This window comes from Typopeltis vanoorti, chromosome 21 (assembly GCF_054136105.1).
Source record: "Typopeltis vanoorti isolate ZY-2024b chromosome 21, IOZ_Tvanoo_1.0, whole genome shotgun sequence".
NCBI lineage: Eukaryota > Metazoa > Arthropoda > Arachnida > Uropygi > Thelyphonidae > Typopeltis > Typopeltis vanoorti.
The window spans coordinates 17,959,563-17,982,073 of record NC_143569.1 but is presented as its reverse complement, the minus strand read 5'-3'; the positions used below and the strand labels follow the sequence as shown (position 1 = coordinate 17,982,073).

Sequence of the window (22,511 nt, the reverse complement as noted above, 5' to 3'; positions counted from 1 at the left end):
AGAGTGGTATTAAACCTGATATCAAAATTGGAGATGTTAATCTCAGCTCTTTGCTTTATGTGGATGATGTTGTCGTCTTCTTCTTTTCAGCCATTTTCTGTCCACTGCTGGACGAAGGCCTCCTCCAATTCTTGCCACCTTTCTCTGTTCTTGGCAATGGTTTTCAGTTTTCCCCAACAAAATTTGATAATTCATCACTCCATCTTCTTTTAGGATGTCCTCGACCTTGTTTCCCTTATTTTGGAATCCAGTTTGTTAGTATGGTGGTCCATTACTCATCTTCTCTTCTGGATAGGTGTCTGGCCCAATTCCATTATTATTATTATTCATGGCACCTCCAAGAGTGCGAAGACTCATTGCGGGAGGACACCTATTGTATAACTCTGTCTCCACTACTACACTGAACCCCTACTACCAATCAACACCTTCAGTGCCATCTACTACCCACCACCACAGCTAGTATTTTTTTTGTCTGTAAATTGTGTGTGTTCTGAAGGGCCGATTTGTCTGTATGTGGGATGAAAAACCCAAGTTTCCGGGAGAAAAAACCCTATTACCTCCGTATGAGATTGGCTAACTCACCTTCGATTGAAAACGTTCATAGAAAGATTTCTCCCATCATGACAAGAATCGAACTTAGGCCTTTTCCAATCAAAGGTCGCAACATACCGTCATTCTTCAAATTGCGCTACGGATGCGCTTAACGAAACATTTCTCTAATCATTAACAACCCACGATTCAATCCGTAATTAAATTATTCACTATTTTTATAATCTTAATCCTCACCAGGCAAATGACTATCCAAATGTAAAATTCCCTGTATATCATTTTAATTGCTTATGGTGAATAATGATGTCATTGATGTGAATCTGGCTTCTTATCTAGGTGTTTCGCTTCTTATCTTTTAATGTGATGCCTAGCATCAACCTCTCCATTTTTTTGTTAGCGACCAAGTTTCACAACCATATGAGATGACTGGAAGGATACACTGGTTAAATGTCTTCCTTTTTAAAAAAGAGTGGGGCATCATTGTTTTGAAAAATGGTTTTAAATTTTCTGAATGCGCTCCAGGCAAATTGAACTCTCCTATTTATTTCCTTTTGGAGTCCACAGTTCAATCAATGAGATAACCTAAGTATGTATATGAAGAGACTGACTCTTTCTGAGAAATTGTTTTTTGGTGTTACAAAATGATTAAACATGATTTAATTTTTTTTCTCTGTTTATTTTTAGACCAACTTTTCTGCTTTCATGATATAGGTCTTCTATCATTATATTAAGGTCTTCTGGAGTGTTTGCTAAAATTATGATATCATCTGCATATCTTAGGTGTGTTAAATTTCTGTTATTAACTTTTATACCAAGGTTTGTCCAGTTTATATTATTAGATATTTCTTGAAGGAGTGCTGTAAAGATTTTGGTGATAAAGATTCAATCACCTTTTTTAATTGATATTTTATTGCTACTGGTGTGAAATTCGATTGTTGCTGTTGCAGTGTGGTATATTGCCTGGAGGAGGTCGATATATTCTCCAGGAACTCACTCCCTGATTCTGGAGTGCTTTTGATGGAGTGCATTAGTTTTGATGGAATCAAATACTTTTTCATAATCAATGAAGGCTAAACAGAGAGGCAATTGGTTTTCTTCTGCTTTTTCTATTATTTGTTTTACTGCATGAATATTGGAAAATATTCATGCAATGAAGAGTCATAGAAAGAAATCAACCAATGCTACTGCGTCCGGGGCAGCCGAAGCGTCTGGGGCTGCAGTCTGGGCTCCTGATGATAAATATGCTACAAGGACTCATATTAATATTTTACAACTGAATATCAATGATACTCAGAGAAAAATGGATGAACTTAAATACATGCTTTACAAAAACAATATCCATATTGCTTGTCTACAAGAAACAAAACTGAACGAAAATCTGAACTTCGGCATCAATGGATACCCAGTTCTTAGGAAGGATAGAGAGGAAAGAGCAGGTGGCAGGCTTGCTATCCTTTTGAAGATCCCGGAAATCAAATTCAAAGAAATCACTCTAAATCAAGATTTAAATAATAACAGTTCGACGGAAGCTCAAGCTGTTGAAATACACCTACCAAGCCATTCTATTTCAATCACAAACGTCTACCACCCTGATAATACAAATATTGATACAGACATCATTGAAAAGCTAAGCGAAGCTCCAAACTGATACAACCATCATACTTGGTGACCTAAATGCAAAAAGTCCAACGTGAGGCTCCCCCGATTTAGACCATAAAGATCAACAATTGGAAGACTTCTTTACAGATTTGAAACTCACAACAATTAACAATGGAGAGAACACCTATCTCTCTAAAACTATGGGAACTGAATCTGCTATTGACATCACAGCTATTAATTATAGCATTGCATCAAGTGCACAATAGAAAATTTTGGGAAATGCCATCAGTGACCACAGACCCATAATAACAACACTAAACTTCAAGATTGATCAAGAACAGCAAATCAAAAGGACATGGAACTTCAGAAAAGCCGACTGGAGGGGGGGGGGCAACTCCCCGAGTTGCGGACTGGTAGGCTGGTTCTCCTTGAATTCTGATGACTCGAATTTTGAAAACTCGAAACTTTGAAACCCCCCCCCCTCGATTTGCTGACTGGAAGGACAGTTCTCCTTGAATTCTGATGACTCGAAACTCAGGGTAGCCCCTGAGTTTCAGAATGTTTCAAAAAATGTTACAAAAAAAGGCTTATCATTTTATATTATAGAGTAGATAACATTCATCCCTACCTTATAGAAAACACAAAAGTAGCTTGCTATGCAGATGATATAGCCATCTGGCACACTAGTGCTAAAATCAAAGAATCAGAGGACATTCTGAACAAATCCATGAGAGGATGAGAAAAATGATCATATGAACTTAAACTCAAAATCAACCCAGACAGAACTAAACTAATCACCTTTAGTACAGACAGGAAAAATAGACATTCCTGCAATCCCAAAGCCATGATCAACAACAAGCTAATTGAAAAAGTCACAAGTCCAAAATACCTTGGTATTAGGCTTGATCAGGAATTACGTTTTGCATAACACATCTCTAATACTTCCAACAGAGCTCTAAAAAAAATTAAATATACTGAAAAGGTTTTGTGGAACAAATTGGGGTGCAAAGCCAAAAATCTTCAAAACTACTTACACTACACCAATAAGGCCGATAATGGAATAGGTAGCACCTATCTGGTCACCTTCAGCCTCATCGGTAAAGGAAAAATTAGACAAAATACAAGCAAAAGCATCCAAGATTATCATTGGTGCAGTCTCATCCACTTACAACATCAGAGCCCAACAGGAATCTGGGCTCGACCTGCTGGAGGACAGACGAAAATTTGCCACCATAAAATTCATAAATAATATCAGAAGCTACCAAAGTGATCATATCTCCCTAAAAACTTATGAACATTGGAATCAAAAATCCAGACTGCAGATCATCAACTTTACAATATGATGACACTATCAGGAAGGAAATAGGTCTTGATCAGCTAAATGCCCACATAAACAAAGAACCTCTGTTTTCCAGTTCTTTACCTCCAAATACCTCCGTAAATCTAAACCTTACCAAACTCTGTACAAAAAAACGAATCAAAAGAAATGCTCAAACAAAAAGGCCTAACTACTATCAACCTTCTCTCATCCTCCAAACAGGTTATTTGTTATACCGATGGATCGTCAGACGCCAATATGATTAATGGAGGTGCTCGTGTTCTCCTTCTACTCCTGAAAGGTGAAAAGCTTTCAATAAAAGTTGGATCTGGGAGAATAGCTTCCAATTTTACTAGCAAACTTTACGCAATAAATAAAACACTCGAAGCCTACTTAAAATTATCATCATCTCAACAATATGAGGGAATTATAATTTACAGTGACTCAGGAGGCAGTCAAAAATGTCAATACCAAGCTCACACAAGACACCCATAAACTCTTAAATAAACTAAAGTGTTTAGGAAAAAAGTTGCATCTTACAATGGATTCCTGCTCATGCAGGCATTGATTATAATGAAGGAGCTGATAAATTAGCAAAAGAGGCCAGAGAACTCAACCAAGAAACTCATATGGTAACTCTTGCTCATGCTAACGCACTAGCAAAAGCTAAACTAATTCCAATGAAATCAGTGATACAACATCAAATTCCCGAAATCAATGCTGGCAGAAAGACCTCCACCACAATAGCAGGACTACGAACAGGACATTATAGAGGAATGAAGATCAATACAGATGATACGAGAACATATAGAAACTGCAACAACTGCCCCAATACTTAACTGACACCCACTCGCATCTTTACTTGTCCAGCAGTCACAGCAGCCTTGCAAGAAATAGATTCTAATCCTGAACAACAGCTCTATACAAACAAAATCATTGATATAGCAAAAGCAGTTCAAGGAACACATGGAAACATCTAAGACTTTTCAAAGGACAAGACAACAACTGCATGAATGTGATCAATTGTGTTAAAGCCTTTATGCAATCCTGCTTATTCTACTGGTTGATTTGAGTCTAGAAGAGGGGTTAACCTGTTTGATATTACTTTTGTGAGAATTTTGTACAGATTAGAGAGAATACTAATTGGTCTATAGTTCTTTACTTCTTCTTTGTTCCCTTTTTTAAATAATAGTATCAGAGTAGCATTTTTCCAGTTTTCTGGTATCTTCCCCTCTTCTATGCATAGATTTAGTGAGTTTGTGACATGGTGAATTATATCGTGTCCTCCCTATTTAATTAATTCTATGTGAATTAGGTCTTCACCAGGACATTTTCCATTTTTCTTTTGTTTTAATGCTTGTTTTATTTCATCTGAAGCGAATGGGGGGATGGATTTCTTATGCGATGGAGAAGAGTTATTTATATTTGATTTATCTATTGAAGGATCACTATAGAGTTCTTTATAAAATTCTTCTAGCCTTCTTAGAATTTGTACTTGGTTCCTTATTGTAGTTCCATTCTTATCTTTTATTGCAGTTATTTGACTTTTGCCAACTGATAAATTTTATGAGATGTTATTTCATTTCTCATCTTTTTCCTTATTGTTTTGCATAGTTCTGCATATTCTATTTTAGATAAGTTTTTGTCTTGTTTCATATTTCGTCTCTTTTTTAGTAGTTGTGAAAGTTTATGGCCTTTTTGTTGCTTTTGAATTCATTGGCTGCTGAGATTATTACTTCCGTTAGGTTTTTGCTTATTTTGTTTATGTCTTCTTCTTCAAATATATTTATTAAGTCTAGTTTTTGATCGAGTTTTTCTTCATAATCCTTCTTGTTTTCGATAGGTTTTAAGTCAAACTTCTTGATTTTTTTGTTGTTTAGCCATTTTATTCTTTCCTTGGGGTTTATTTTAATTTTGGCTCTCACCAGTCGGTGTCCTTCCTGTTTTTACTTGATTTAGTACTGAGATATCTTGAACTATTTCTTTATTATTACACAGTATATAATCTATTTCATTTTTTATTCCTCTGTTTGGACTTCTTCATTTCCCTTTTCTTTTGAGGGCTTTCTTAAAAAATGTATTCATAATATAAAGCTTGTTACTGATACAGAATTCTGTAAGAGCCATTCCTGAGTTGCTGCTTGTACCATATATGTATGGTTGTATTGTGTCTATTTGGTGAATGGGATGGTCTCCTTTGGTTAAAAATCACCCATTACTATAATAAAGTTTTGATTGCTATTTCTTTTTTTTTTTTTTGTCTAGAGTGTGCTGCAGTGAGTCATAAAATGTTCCTGTCTCTTCATCAGTGTGGAATGAGATGGGAGCATATATTTAGATGATCCTGATTTTAATTAGAAATCCAACTCCATATTGTCCTTTAGTTTTTCCATGATAGTATAAGTAGTCTCCATTTTTTAGTTTTATTAAATGTTCATCCTGCCTGTGAACTTCACTTAAACCTATGATGTCCCATTTAATATGTTTTAGTTCTTGCTGTAAGATGGAAAGGTCTTCCTCTTCTTTAAGTATTCAACAATTAAGTGTTCCTATATAGAGGAAAAGAAGATTTTATTAATTTCTGTTATATTTATGAATTCTTTGGACTATTCCTTATTATGAGGCACGATACTAAGACTTTCTGGGTATGGCCCTCTGGACTTCACCGAAATATTGGCACTGCCATCTGTATCAGTTCCATCAGGGTTTTTGACTGTGTTGTAGGTTGCCAGCCCACCACGGAAATCCATCCCAGGCTTAACATGCTACAAGCATGATTGATGGCTAGTCAGCCAAGATCATGGTAGGAGAACACAGCTAATCCTCCCTGATGTTATGCTTCTAAATAAATCCGCTACAAGTCTGCAAGATTCCCTGACTAAAGTGAATAACTGTTGTAATAGATATGGTATGAAGGTCAGCATTAAAAAGACGAGGACAATGAATATAGACAGAAACATTGAAAATATCAACTGCATTGTGAATGGAGAACTTATACAGGAAGTAAAACATTTCAGCTACTTAGGCACGATTTCTAGTGAAGATGGTAAATTAAATATGGAAATAGACAACATGTTCTTTGGAAAGGATCATCAGATTTTGAGTCGAATCTTCCAAATGGCAAGATATATAAAATATATATGTCAGATGGTGAAATATCGAGAAGAGGTGTAGCGTTTATTGTGGAGAAGAAAACTAATAAAAACCTTATGCTTATAATCAAAAAATGAGATTGAGTAGTGGCAATTCTTCTTCTTCTCTCTTCCCTCACCTATATGGATGATGATGAGGCCGAATGAACTCTTTCCACTTCTGTCTGTCCCAGGAGAGTCCAAACAATTCTGTCCAGTTTGGTGTCGCTTGTTGTGATTTGGTTTTCAGGTCCTCTTTTATTTTGTCTATCCATCTAATTCTGGGACATCCTTTGGATCTTTTATCTTCCATCGTTGTATTGAGAGCTTTAGATGGTAGTTTTTCTGTTCCAATTCTGGTCACATGGCCAAACCATCACAGCCTTCTTTCTTGGATTTTGTCTATTATTGTTATTTCTTGTTTTAGTCGTTTCCTTACGTCTTCGTTTCTTAGTTGATCCAGCAGAGATACTCCAAGTAATCTTCTTAGCCAACCCATTTCAGTAACTAATAATTTTTTCTCTTCAGCCTTTTTGAGATTCCAGCATTCACTTCCATAGAGGAGTATTGGGAGGACCATTGTTTCATAGATTCTTACTTTTGTTACTTTGATATCTCTTGACTTGCATATTTTATTGTCGTCCAAAAGTTTGGGATGCTTGACTGATTCGTCTGTTTATATCTTTTGTAACTTCACCATTGTATACTCAATAACTTCTCCAAGGTAGGTGAAGTTTTCTACCTACTCTAGATTCTTACTATCAATTTCAATTTTCAGATTGGTGCTTCTTTTTCCCATTTGCATAGTTTTTGTTTTGTCTATATTTATGTTTAATCCAGATTTTATACACTCCTTTATTTTATCAGAAATTCGCTGTAGATTTTTTTCTGTGCTTGCAAGTAATGCAATGACAATTCTAGTGAAATCTAAACCTATGCTGATCATTCAAATATATGCTACTACAGAACAGGATGAGGAAGCAGAAATAGATATCATGTATGATGAAATAGAATGGTGTATAAAAGAAGTCGGAGGCAAGAAAGATTGAGATATTTGTGCTATGGGTGACTGGAATGCAAAAGTTGAATCAGAGAGAACATCTACACATGTGAGTCCATTTGGACTTGGAATTCGGAATGCAAGAGGACAAAAGCTGATTGATTTTTCTGTAACAAGCACAGTCTCATCATAACTAACACTTATTTTGAGCAAAAACCAACAGCATGATATACATGGAAAGGTCCAGATGGAGGATACAAAATCAGTTAGACTATATTGTAGTCAGTAAACGTTACTTCGGTGGAATACGGAACTCAAAGGTGATGCCAAGTGCTGCATGTGGATCTGATCATAGACCGGTCTTAATGAAGATGAATATTCACCTGAAAACAATAAAATTTAAAAGAAGTCAACCCCTAAAATGGGATCTGCAAATGGTACAAAATCCGATAATAAAATCAAAATTTAATGAAAATATTTCAGAACTGCCGTTTGCACAGTTGCAAAACCAAAATGAGCCCTTTCAGTGGAATAGACTGCAGGCAGCTATCATAACATCTGCTAAAAACCATGGATAACTCAAGAGGTAATCAACCTTATTGATGAAAGAAGAACATGGAAAAGAGGAGCAAATGAAGAAGAAAGGTTAAGATATAAAACTTTCGATAAAAGAATCAAACAGTTATGTAAAAGATTGAAAGAAAACTGGATAAATAGGCAGTGCACTGAGATAGAAGAATTACAAAATAGGAACAAAACCAGAGAAGCATTCCTGAAAGTGAAAGAACTTAATGGAAAAGCAAAACGTACACAGTCTAATAACATCAAGGACAAAAATGGAAACATACTCATTGATAAGGAAAAGATAAATGGAAGATGGGTGGAGTACTTATCAGACCTCTATGATGATGATAATGGTAACATGTTAGATGATATCTGTTGTTAAACGTAACAACAGATACCACTCTTCCCACAAGAAAGGAGGTAGAACACGTAATTAAGAATCTTCCTAATAATAAATCCCTTTTGTGTGATAATATTCTGGCTGAGCTGCTGAAAGCTTTGACTAGCAATGATAACAACTGTTTAGTGGAATCCATTCAGAACATCTATAAAACAGTACAATTACCTGAAGATTTTACAACATCTATCTGCATACCAATTCCAAAGAAAAATAATGCACAGAATTGCGAGGATTACAGAACTGTGAGCCTAATATCCCATGCATCTAAAATTATTTTAACCATTGTTAACAAACAAACTGAAAGAGCCTTATGCGGTGAATTGAGTGAACAGCAGAAAGGCTTCAGAAGAGGAATGGGAACCATTAATGCTATCCTGGCACTAAAAATACTAATAGAAAGATCATTTGAAAGAAATAGGAACATTCACATATGTTTCATAGACTTTCAGAAGCTTTTGACCGGGTAAAACATAATAAAATGTTCAATATATATTAGATAAATTAGACATAGAAGGTCATGTACTTAAGATTATAAAAATGATTTACACCAAACAGAAAATGCAGCTGTTTAACGATGAGACTTCTGTAGTGAAAATAAAAAGAGGAGTTAGACAAGGTTGTATCCTTGCACCAAATCTATTTATTATCTATAGTGAGACAGTGATGAAAAAGATTGAAAAACAAAAAATAGGAAGTAGTATCAATGGTATAAAATACAACAATCTTAGATATGCTGATGTTACCATTCTAATAGCAGAAAACAGAAACAAATTAATCAAATTACTGCAGCTACTAATTGAAGAAGGTAAAGAATTTGGATTAGATATAAATGCAAAAAAGACCAAATTTATGAAAATCTCCAAAGAAAGCAGATCCAATCTAGAAATATTCATAAACAATATGAAAATTGAACATACAACAGAATACAAATATTTAGGCACCTACTTTACTGCAGATGGAAAGCAAGATAAAGAAATAAAAATAAGAACAGTCATAGCTAAAGATGCATTTTGGAAAAATAAAGATCTGCTCAGAAGTTCTGTGAGTATCGAGACAAAGAAAAGAAAAATACGATAAGAACATTAGTGTGGCCAATTTTCACATCTGGAAGTGAGTTCTGGTTATTCAAGAAGAATGTATGGCAACAGATAATGGCCTTTGAAATGTGGTGCTATAGGAGAGCTATGAAAATCCCATGGACAGAACATGTGACAAATACAGATGTCCTACAGAGAATGAGAACACAGAGATCTTTATTACAGGAAATGATCCAGAGAAAGATGAGATTGGCAGGACATGTACTGAGAGGTTCAGCAGGACAGAGTATACTAATAGTTTTAGAAGGAAAAGTTATGGGAAGAGGATCAAGAGGCAAAAAATGAAGGACATGGCTTGAAGATATAACATCATGGACAGAATCACATGGCTATGCAGAAACAAAAAGGAAAGCCACCAACAGAGAGAACTGGAAGGACATGGTGCTGCATTCTCTCACTGAGGAAGCTACATGAAGAAGAGGAATAGACAACAGAATCAACAAAGCTGGTATGGTAGGAAGTCAACTGAAGAAATTTGTATGGAATAAGAGAGAAATTAGCCAAAACACTAAATTAGCTGTATATAAGATGGTATTCAAGCCAATTTTAACTAATGGACCTGAGAGCTGGGTCAGAAGTAAAACACTTGACCAAAAACTAGATACCACAGATATGAGAGCCCTGAGAAAGATTAGGGGCGTGAACAAATGGCATCAATGGCAATATCATATTAAAAACGAGGAAATTAGAAAAGAACTTGACATTGTCAGCATCCAATAATGTGTTAGCAGAGCTAATCTCAGGTGGTATGGTCACTTAAACAGAATGGGAGAGGAAAGATTAGCAGAACAAGTGTTCTCTGCAAGGTTGGCAGAAAAAAGACCCAGAGGAACACCAAGATATAGGTGGATTGATACGGTAAAAAGTGTCTTAGAAGATAGAAATATAAGATCTGATAATGTTGGAGTCTTGACAGGCAACAGACTGATTTCAAGGAAAATTGAAGATAGGAAGTTAGTAATGATGTAATTTTTCATGTAGTACTGTCATATCCTGTACACTTCTTGAGAGTATATATCAGGGCAAAAGAACAGTTGTGACTGTTCTTTTGCCCCTATGTTTCATTAAATATTATAATTCATTTTTTTTCTTTTCTTCAGAATATATATCTCTGATACATTGCTCTAGACATCGCCAGTTCTTTCCTATCTTACGTGAAATGAACCTTTTCTGTTAACGTACAGTCTTTTTTGGCTTTCTTCTCATTTCTTCCATTTTTTCTGCCCATTATTCTGTCTTGTGATATTTCAAGTTGCAGTTTGATACAAGGATTTTGCTTGTTAATGTCAGGTCCATTTTGGTCAGTTCCTATCCCTTGTTTTTTTCTAAATGACTTAATTTGGGACAGTTAATGCAGTAGTTTCCCATTGATTAAGATAACCTTCTTTACAACCATTCCACTTGTAAGATTTATTCATATTTACTGCTGTCTTCTGTCAGGGATATGTTTTGACTTCCCAACCTATATCCACCATGATTTGCAAGACAGTTATGCATGATAAATAAAAATTAAAGATGCCAAGAAATTCAATTCTTGATTTCATCCTTTATCCAAGTCTAAGCAAACAATGTTTGCACATGAAGTCACTTCATAACTGGGATACTTGTATATAGAGGCTGATGACGGCCTGTTTGGCCGAGTGGTTAGTGTATCCGCTCTCCAGCCAAAAGGCTGCGGCTTTGAATCCTACCATGGGCATGGATGTTTGTGTTTTTCTTTGAAAATACTTGTGGTGGTGGTTGGTGGTAGATAGCAGTGGTGTAGATGATGAAGGTAGTTGCGGTTCGTTGTAGTTGGGGGACTGAGCATTGGAGACGGGGAGTTGTAGAGAAGGTGCCTCCCTCAATGTGTCGTTGGACTCCGTGGAGGTTTCACCTGATAATAATGATGATGACTTCAGATGAATTACTTTTGTATCCCATAATGCATAGCACATATCCTTACAGATATGTATAATGCTTAGCATTATGGGAAAGGCCACTACCCAGACCAGTTTCGACCTTCATTGAGGTCTCATCAGTGTGGTCCAGACCAAGAAGTGATACCAAGGTTGAGGTAATGCAGAAGTCGTATTTCCATATATAACAAAGATCTGTATTTAAGTTTTGTCGATCTGAAAAAGCCAAGGTGCCAAGAGAGAAGCTATCCAATACACTAAAGTTATATGGTGTCAATGGGGCATTATATCAAGCAATACTTAGTCTTTATTTGAGTTGCAAGTCAGCAGTTAGAATTGAAGGAAGTACAGGAAGATGGTTTAATGTTAAATCTGGTGTGAGACAAAGATGTTCATTATCCCCTCTGTTATTCATTATCTATATGGATCACATTATGAAGGAAGGTGGTATTAAACATGATATCAAAATTGGAGATGTTAATGTCAGCTCTTTGCTTTATGCAGATGATGTTATACTTCTAAATAAATCTGCTACAAGTTTGCAAGATTCCCTGACTAAATTGAATAACTGTTGTAATAGATATGGTATGAAGGTCAGCAATAAAAGACAAGGACAATGAAAATAGGCAGAATCATTGCAAATGTCAACTTCGTTGTGATCGGAGACCCTGTGGAACAAGTTAAACATTTCAACTACTTAGGCACGATTTTAAGTGAAGATGGTAAATTAAATATGGAAATAGATAACAGAATCAACAAAGCTGTATGGTAGGAAGTCAATTGAATAAATTCATATGGAATATGAGAGAAATTAGTCGGAACACTAAATTAGCTTATACAAGACAGTGTTCAAACCAGTTTTAACTTTTACGTTAAAACTGGTTTGAACACTATTACGTGCTGCAGCTGCAAAACTGGTGTCACAGACAGAAAAAAAGGGCATATTCTGCGAGTTCTGTTGCCACTGGCTGCACGCTTCCTGCGTGAAAATAGACGAAGCTGCGCAAAAGCTACTTATCAAACTTATCCAGCCGTTCTTCTGTTAGCTATGCCTCCCATCGGTAAAACAACTTCTGAACATAGGTAAATGTGTCTAAAACCTCGGACAGCACATCGATGCTTTAAATGTAACTTTTAACTCCAAAATACGTGCAGTCGAAGCTAAGCTAGAACAAATTGAAAATCAGCGCAACGCAAGGTCTACTTCGCCGGCTATAAAACTTCACGATCTAATCACATCAACGGTAAACGACTTGATGGAGGCTAAACACAAAAAACTGAATGCCATCATTTTGAACTTCCCGGTGGAAAATCATTACACGAGGACATCAACAAACTAGCTGAAGAATGCAACATCGATCCTAAGAATATTGTCAGGTGCCATCTTTTCGGGCCTATAAATAAAAGGAAGTACGGAACGAACTTTCCGTGCCTAATAAAAGTGACTTGCGACACGCAGACAAGCACATCAAAAATAATAACAACAATCAACAAGTTCAAAGACACCTGTTCCCATTCGTGCACAACCAGACTTATCATTTGCACAAAGGGAACAAAGACGCCAGCTTCGAAGACAACTCGAAGAAAAACATCAAAATGGTGACAACAGTTGGACCATCGACTATAGACAAGATAAACTGGTGAAAAAACCAGGTAATGCCACAATGGAGACCAAGATGCAGGCACCGCATAGGAAATGTGCAAGACCCATGCGGTCCAACATATGACTCACAAAACCCTACACATCCACTTCACCAACATCCATGGCCTAAACTCCAACCTGAATAGTGTCTACTACCACCTACAGTCTACCAAACCCCACCTACTCTTGCTGGCAGAAACTCAAATCCCCACCCCCACCCCCCAGCACCACTTATCTCAACCTTCCAAACTACTCACTCTTTAACAACTTTTGTGTTGAGGGTGGTGTCTGCACATACATCTGCTCTGACATACCTTGTCAGAGAGCACCTAACCTAGAATCACCCAACTTTGACCTTCTTTGGTTGAAAATATCCCTTCCCCACTCAGTCCAATTCATCTGCTGTTTCTATCGCTCCCCCAACACAACCAACCACCCCCCTGAGCTCTTTAATTTCCTCTCCCTAAAAATCGACTTTCTCCAATCCCACTTTCCCAAGAGCGAAATCATCCTCCTAGGGGATTTTAACGTCCACGATGCTAGCTGGCTTTCCTCCTCCAGTTGTACAGATCTTGTAAGCAAAGATGCTGAAACATTTGTCATCACTAACAGTTGGCATCTGGACCTTACACAACTTGTCCAGATGCCAACCAGAATACCAGATAACCCAAACCACTCCCCAAACACCCTAGATCTCTTCCTCACCAATGACCCCTCCAAATACACAGTGAAAGTAGTAGCCCCCCTGGGAAATTCTGACCACAACCTGGTGCTCATCCCCCCCCCATGCAACAACGTTTACACAGACACTCCCATACAAGAGTAGTTTGGCACTATGACAGTGCCAAGTGGGACAGCCTCCACAACTTTTATGCCGCATTCCCATCGTTGGACTATTGCTTCCGGCCTTCCAACCCAAACATATGCACTAGCTTATTACCAAAGTAATCCTCACCAGCATGAATACATACATTCCACACAGCACTCTGAACTGCCATTCCCTAACAAAACTCTTGTTCTCCAAAAGATGTGCCAAGGCTGTAGAGATGAAACATCAGACATACCACAACTGGCAGAAATCAAGAACCTCATCCTCCTTCAAAGCTTACACCAAGCCCGTAATAGATGCAAAAAAAACAATCGCCGCTTTCAAAACAGAGTTTGAAAGAGCAAAAAGCTGGAAACTAACAGCCTGTCCAAATGGCAGCCAAGCCTTTTGGTCTCTCGCCATAACTTCTGTCCAACACTATTCCCATCCATATCATACCCAGATGGCTCTACTGCATCATCACCCACAGAAAAAGCCAATCTTCTGGCTTCACACTTTGCTTCAAATGCATGCATAACTGACGATGGTAAATGTCCCCCAACCATTCCAGACACCCAACATGCAGTGCCCCCTCTATATCCTTTTGCTAGGATGAGATCAGAAAAATACTGTACAAATTAGACACACACAAAAAAAGTAGTCTCCTGGCCCTGATGGCATTCCCCCCAATTGTTCTGGAAGTTTGTGCTCCAAAATTGATCCCTATCCTATGTCACCTATATATACTCTCTTACTCCACTGAAATCTATCCCACAAACTGGAAATTGGCCTATATTCAACCCATTCCCAAGAAAGGTGACAAGTCACTGCCATCCGATTACTGCCCTATCTCACTTACCTCAGTCCTGTTAAAATTAATGGAAAAAATCAATTCCCAACTCCTATACTATCTTGAAGCCACTCCAAATAAATGACCGCCAGTATGGATTCCGCCACTGCCAATCAACAGGAGATCTACTCGCATACGTCACCCATCTATGGACAAATGGTATGGAGAGGTTTGGCGAATATCAAGTGGTTGCACTAGATATCTTCAAAGCCTTTGATCGGGTCTGGCGCCAAGGCCTACTAGGCAAACTACTATCATTCGGTCTGACCCAGGGCTTCTCTGGTTGGGTTGCCAGCTTTCTGTCAGGACATACACTATGTGTGATGGTGGATGGCTCGCTATTCTCTCACCATTCAATTAATGCCGGGGTCCCACAAGGTTCTGTCCTCTCACCAACCCTCTTCCTGCTACGTATCAATGACACTGCAATTGACCTCCAACCCAATACACAGTTTTGCAGACGACAGCACACTACACTTCTCGCTTGCATTTGATAAGCCTTACCCTACACAACTCACCTCAACCTACAGAACATCAACCCCCAACTCCAATCTCTAAGCCATCCTACAATGGGGTTCGGATAACCTCATAAATTTCAATGCCAGTTCTGAACTATTTCCCATAAAAAAGAACCATTTTTTCCCAGTATCTTTTTGATGATACTGAAATTTCCAGACAGTTTGAGATCTCGCTTCTTGCAATCACCCTCACATCAAACCTTTCCTGGCATAAACATATCACAACCATTGCATCCTCAGCCTCAAAAAAACTAGGATTTCTCTTTCGCTCAAGGCGTTACTTCACCCCTGAACAGCTATTAACATTATACAAATCACAAATCTGCCAGAGATTTGTGATTTGTATAAACAAATATACTTTTGTCTCTCTCAAAATGCCCAACTCAATACAGAGATCCATCCCTTACCAACTCTCTTCCCCCACTTTCACACAGACGTATGGTCTCTGCAGTATGTACATTCTATAAATATTTCCATGGGAAATGCTCATCTGAAATAACGTCAATAATTCCTCTGCTCAGTAATAAGCTTATTAGAACACGTGCAGCTGCTGCACAACATCCCTTCACAGTACATCTAGTAACAAACAGAACAAGTTTCTTTTCCTCTTCCTTCATCCCTGCAACTGCTGCACTGTGGAACAGTCTCCCACCTGCTGGGTTTCCCAAGGAATACAATTTAAAGTCATTCAAATCAAATGTAAACAAATTCCTCCTTTCCCAACCCATTACCCATACATGGTACTAATGTACTATAGGTTGACCAACCAACCTCCTGTGTATGGGCTCAACATTAAAAAAAAAAAAAAAAAATATCCTGTACGCCCCTTGAAGGTACATGGCAGGAATTTGATGATGGTGATATTTCCATATACAAATAATCAAAAGGTGGTACACCTTATTGCTAAAATACTCTGATTAGAGATAGATAATGAAGGGTTTTTCAGTTATATTATGAACATTCCCATAGTACTTAGCATTATACATGTCCATAAGGATATGTACTTTGCATTATGGGATACTAAGGCAATTGATGTGAAGTCATTAGCCTCTGTATACAAGTAGCCCAGTCGCAAAGTTACTTCATGTGCAAACTTTGTTTGCTTACACCTGGATAAAGGGATGAAACCAAGAATATAATTTCTTGGCATCTTTAATTTATAGCATAACCAAGTGAAAAAACTTTCACCATCATGATTCTTCCATGCATGGATAATCTTGGAGAGATTTGAGGACCAGTAACAGCATCGAACTTAGCACAATGGTACCACCTTCCCGAATTTATCACTTGATGTTAATGTGCTTCTGTGAAACCATTTAGGTTAAGGCCTTTATATTTTGTTTCTTTGGACATATTGGACATTTAGTACCATGAGTGAGTGAGTGGGCTAAGAAAGCAATCTAGGAATTTTTCTCTAGAGACCAAATGTGGTAATTTTTTATGCCACTTCAGGCCTCCAATAAGTGGGAGTTGTGGTTTCCCATCAGGTGACAGTAATCATCTGCCATCTAAAGATGCTTTGAATTTGAATGGAGAGTGGATACACTATTTACTCAACCAGTGAAGCTAGTTGTATAGATTTTATCATTTATAATTGGTCAATTTTATTTAGAGGTGAATTCCACCAAAGTATTGTCACATCATATTTAGCATGTATAATATGTCATATTATTTAATCTATCTTTGAAACATTTCTTGGATGTTAGAAGCTTGTTTTGTCTGGAAATTTAACATTTAAGATAATACTGCAGGGATTTTTATGCAGGTGAAGCTGTCTGTATTGCTTCTGGACTTGGATTTAATGGCTACTCCATCGAAGGTAGGCCTAGGTGGGATTTGATGTCCAACGTGGATATCATTAGATTTGAGGTAAGTTGTGCATCAATTTGTATCTTTTTTTTTTCGAATTTCACTAATTTCAAAAAAAAAAAAAAAAAAAGAGTTTTGAATAAACACACTGTCTTTTTCCCCTATATACTCACACACAGGGTGAGTCAGGAGGAATTAACTAATAAAACTTCATGTGAGCATTGGTCTGGTGTGCAAGTATTTTTATAGAGCTATGACTGTATTAAAAAAAAATAAAAAAAAAAACATGGCTATTGAGTTTTCAACAGTTAAAAATAAATATAAAACTTATACTCATTACAATGTTTATTCAAGAATTTATAAATTTACAATTCACATTTATAACAGGTTCTCAACTTTTAATTGCAAAAGAATATCTATATCTGATAATTTGAATAAAATTCAGTCCACATCTCTCCTTAACAAGAAACATTTACTTTGGTAAACCAGTTAAAAGGGATTCCAATAGACAAAAGTTTCTGAAGAAAGGCTTTATATACTTTTTTATATACTGTGGCTTATCAACTGATTCAGGATATATGATTTTTTTTCCTCTGTATTAAGTTTAAAATTAAGATTTCCAAAGCTTCATATAGTGCATTTCACATTTTCTTTACAGTTTCCCTATATATCTTTTTTTAAAAAAAAAGAATTCCTAACTCATTATCCATGACACACTCTCATATTAGTATTTAGTGTAGAATCATAAGCTACTCTAAAGTGACTTGCTGACAGCCATCAGCAAATGACAAATTTTCCTTTTGTGTATGGCCAAAACAGTACATACTCTCTAGTTTAGTTAAGTTTACTTTCTTCCTTCATTCAAAGAAAAGCAATCTTTTATTTTCGATTCTAAGCTCAAAATTTTCCTCTTTATCTATTGCTCTTAAAAATGTTCTATACAAAAACATAATAGATGAATGCCAGCAGTTCATATTCTGTGAATCTTCCTTTAAGCATCTTCTATTTCCAGCTTTAGCTGCCAAGAACAGAGAAAGGGTGAACAAACCTATATCTGTGTAAAGAAAGTTAATTTCTTGTGAGTGGTCGCTCCCCCCCCCCCCCACGTCAGAATCTTCAGATGAAAGGAAATCTCTTGCCTGTGATATATTTAACACTAAACTCTAAGCATGCAAAATTTTCAACTTGAAAGATTTTATCATTTGTGACAAAAGGAACAATGAAATAAAAATATTTTCTGTGTTTAATAATAATGATTTTTCATTATGCTTATATCTCTATCATTATCAAATTCATAATAAGTACTCTCATGAGGTATGTGGGATACTATGATGAGTACTGCACCATAGTAAAAGTTGATGTTCTTTCTTTTCTTATCTGTTAGAACTCCAATATTGTAAGATCTTATATTTCATTCTTCTGAAGCACTTCTTGCTGCATCCATCTACCTAGATCTTGGTCTTCCTTCGGGTCTTTTTTCCTGCGATCAAACATTGGTTTTGATAACCTTTCCTCACACATTCCTGATTGTTAATACTGGCAAGTTCCTTCCTAATATCTTCGTTTTTTAATATGGTTGTGCCATTGACCTAATGTTTTTCAAATCTCTTATGTGTGTGATTTCTAGTCTTTGATTAATTATTTTATTTCTAACTCAGTTCTAAAATCCGTAAATTAAAATTGCTTTGAACACTGTCTTTTGCACAGTTACTTTAGTGATTTGACTAATTTATTGGTTATATCATAAAAATTTATTCAGCTGACTACCTACCATGCCAACTTTATTAGGTCTGTTGTCCTTTTCCATCTCACTAAAAAATCATGCCTAAAGGGCTGAAATATTTTACTTCCTTGTTCTATTAGTTTAACAAGAGCCTCTGTAGCTCAGTTGGTATAGATGAAGCCCTTTGGTTGGAAAGACCTGAGTTCAATTCCTGTCCATGACGTGAGGAACCTTTACCTGTCTCTTTTGACTAAAGGCGAGTTAGCTGGTCTCATACGCAGGTAGAGGGTTTTTTTTCCACCTGGTAACTCGAGTTTTTCATCTCTCAGAACAGGAAAACCATCTGTGAACACACATGGATCTACAGTCATAAAATACATACTTAATCCCTCACTAGGAGGACTCAACTAGTCCTAAGGGATGGTTGAGGAATGGGAGGACCCCATACAAATAAATAAAATAAGTTTCACATCCTGGATTTAGGAGCTGATTTTTTCACTGTTTCAGCTTATTTTCTTTGTCTTTTTTTATTGTTTCATAACAAATTTGTTACAGCAGATATACAGTTTAGTTAAGGAATCCTGCATACCTCTACTGGATTTATTTAAGAGTATGACATGCTCTACATAATATAAGGAAATGAGTTGTATCTCTGATATTGATCTCGGGCCTAATGCTACTTCCCTTCATAATGTCGTCATATAGATAATGATTAATAGTGGAGACAGTGTATATCAGGGGTGTCAAACTGGCGGCCCGCAAAGCAGCAATGAAATTCGTAAATGTGTTAAAAGTAAGACATATATAATTTTTATGGCAGTGTCAGATATGGAATTCAGTTGAAGAGAATTAGCATTTCAACTCAAAAATTGTCAGCTTGCCTTTGTGTTTTGATCGTGCGACCTTTTGTTAATACCGCACCAATCATATGCACATCTTCATAGATGCTCTATCTCTACTGGCCTAGTCTTGTAAATTACTTGTAATTTTTACTTGAAATAATGGGAAAGAAGATGACGTTATTTCAGTAGATGATTTTGATAATGAACACAAGGAAACTGCTCTCGAGGCCAAAAATAGCTTTAGTGAATAGGAAATTCTTGTAAATCATCCGCATTTTCAGTTTTTTATTGAAAACTTAGGTTTCCAAAAATCCTTGCATATATCTTGCACCACGATTTTTTAGCTTTGATTTTGGGGAAAAAAAGTGCATGTTATATTAGAGTAAATATGGTATCGATTTAAACATTACATTTATTCATTTTCATATGATATTTATAGTTACAATAGATACAATGACCTGCTATAAGGTCATTGCAATAATAAAAATGTAATTGCAATAATAAAAATTTATATCACAGTTTTAATGTTAGATCCAATCCTAATCAATCGTAAACTATATTTATGCTTTCATTGTTAATTTATAGCATGCTGTGGGTAGCGTGCTGAAAAAATCGAATTCTGTTGGCTAGTAGTTGTTTACGTGACATGCAGCATACGTGCTCGTATGAATCCACGCTATGAGTTTATAATTGCCTGCTACAGTCAATCAGCGATCTCTGAAGCACATGTCAGTACACTGAACACGATCCAGCAATAACCTACTAACGTAATCTAGCTGCGAGAGAATCCCTTTATTATTATTCTTTGCAATAGTATTGTGCACTGGTCTACAGTTTTGTGCTTTTTTATTTAAACATTTTTATAAAGATTGTTATTAATAATATATTTATTCACCCAAGCAGTGTTGCTTTCTAAGACAACAAGAAAAAAAAAATTGCTGATGAAGGGAGAAAATTTAAAAAAAAAAATGGGAATTGAATTACTTCTGCACTGAAACAAAGGACAAAATTGTGTGTATTATTTGTAACGAAACAATTAGTATCACCAAAGAATATAATATAAAACGGCATTAAGATAAAATTCACATAGAACAATATTCATGCTTTGAGAGTAAACTAAGAGAAGAAAAATTAAAAAGTATGAAGAATTCACTTCAAGGTCAAAAAAAAAAATTTTCAAAAATTATGAAAGGCAACAATGAATCAGCAGTGAGAGCCAGTTATGAAATCAGCTGTTTATTGGCAAAACATTCCAAACCTTTTAGTGACGGTTCCTTGGTTAAGGAGTGTATGATAAAAGCAGCTGAAAAGATTATGTCCTAAAAATGTGCAAGTATATTTCGTGATATTTCTTTGTCCAGAAATACTGTCATCTAAAGAATAACCAAAATGACAGATAATCTGTGTGACCAGTTGCAAGAAATATCCGCAAATGTACAGTGCTTTTCTGTTGCACTTGATGAAAGTTTCGATATTCACGACATGGCTCAAGTTGCTCTGTTTCTTCGAGCTTGTGATGACAATATGAATATTACTGAAGAGTTCTTGGAAATGATACCGATCCATGGAACCACTACAGGGGAAGACATTTCTGATGCCCTGTGGAGCATTTTGGAAAAATACCAACTTCTTCTCAACTGGTTCATAGCTGTGACAACCAATGGTGCTCCAGCAATGACAGGCAAAAATAAAGGTTTTGTATCAAGACTTGCTGCAAAGTTAAAGGAAATGTATCCAGACATTCCAAAACTGCAATCTTTCCACTGCATTATTCATCAGCAGGTCCTGTACTCCAAAGTATTGGAAATGAGCAGTGTACTCAAGCTTGTGGCACTGTGAACTTCATCCAATCCAGAGGCCTCAATCGCCGCTAGTTTGCATAAAGACTTGGAGAGTGAATTTGAAGGGCTACCTTATTACACAGAGATTCATTGGTTATCTTATCATGGGGTTCTAAAAAGCTTTTTTTTTTTACTTTTAGAGGAGATCAAATTGTTCCTAGAAATGAAAAATCATGATTGTACATTTCTTAATGATCAGACGTGGATCTAGTGTTCTTAGTTGATATTACAGGACATTAGGGGAAAGATCAGTTAATAACACACACATGTACGATGCACTGGCAAGTTTTAGATGTAAATTGGTTTTGTTTCAAAATCATTTAAAAGAGAATATTCTAAATTACTTTGCTATGTGTGAACAGTTGAACAATAAGAATCAAAGTTTTACCTTTTCTCAATATTGTCACAAACTAGAAAAGATTAAAGAAGAATTTGATAGGTGATTTAAAGATTTTAAGGAGCAAGAAGAAGTTTTTTCACTTTTTACAGGTCCTTTTTTCCTTTAATTTCGAAAAGCTCCTATTTGTATTCAAATGGAACTTATTGATTTCCAAAATGATTCCATTCTTAAAGAGAAATACCAAGAAGTTTGTGTTCCAAAAATATACAGTTATTTAGGTCGAAAATATCCGGAAATAAAAATGTTTGTAGCAAATATTCTGTTATTTTCGAAGCACCTGTTTATGCAAACAGTTATTCTCATGTATGAGAGGTAATAAAACAGCCCACAGATCAAGACTAACTGACGTTCAATCTTTCTACCGTAATGAAGGTCGAATGCTCTCAATCTTTGAGTCCAAATTTTGGCAAGCTGGTTAACAATAAACATTGTCAAGTATTGGGAAAAAAATAAAATACTACAATTAAATTACTTAAAATTACTATAATTATATTATGCAAGTATATATATTTTAACCCTAAA

General features: G+C 36.2%; 1 protein-coding gene across 3 annotated transcripts in view; it reads left to right on the top strand.

Moving 5' to 3' along the window:
- oys (lysophospholipid acyltransferase 6) overlaps window positions 1-22,511 on the top strand; it is a 325,432-nt gene that overhangs the window by 226,356 nt on the left and 76,565 nt on the right. For all 3 annotated transcript variants that reach the window (XM_090411054.1, XM_090411053.1, XM_090411055.1), the window contains exon 11: window positions 17,140-17,243. In XM_090411054.1, coding sequence (XP_090267180.1) covers window positions 17,140-17,243 — 104 coding nt within the window. The remainder of the gene's footprint in view (window positions 1-17,139; window positions 17,244-22,511) is intronic.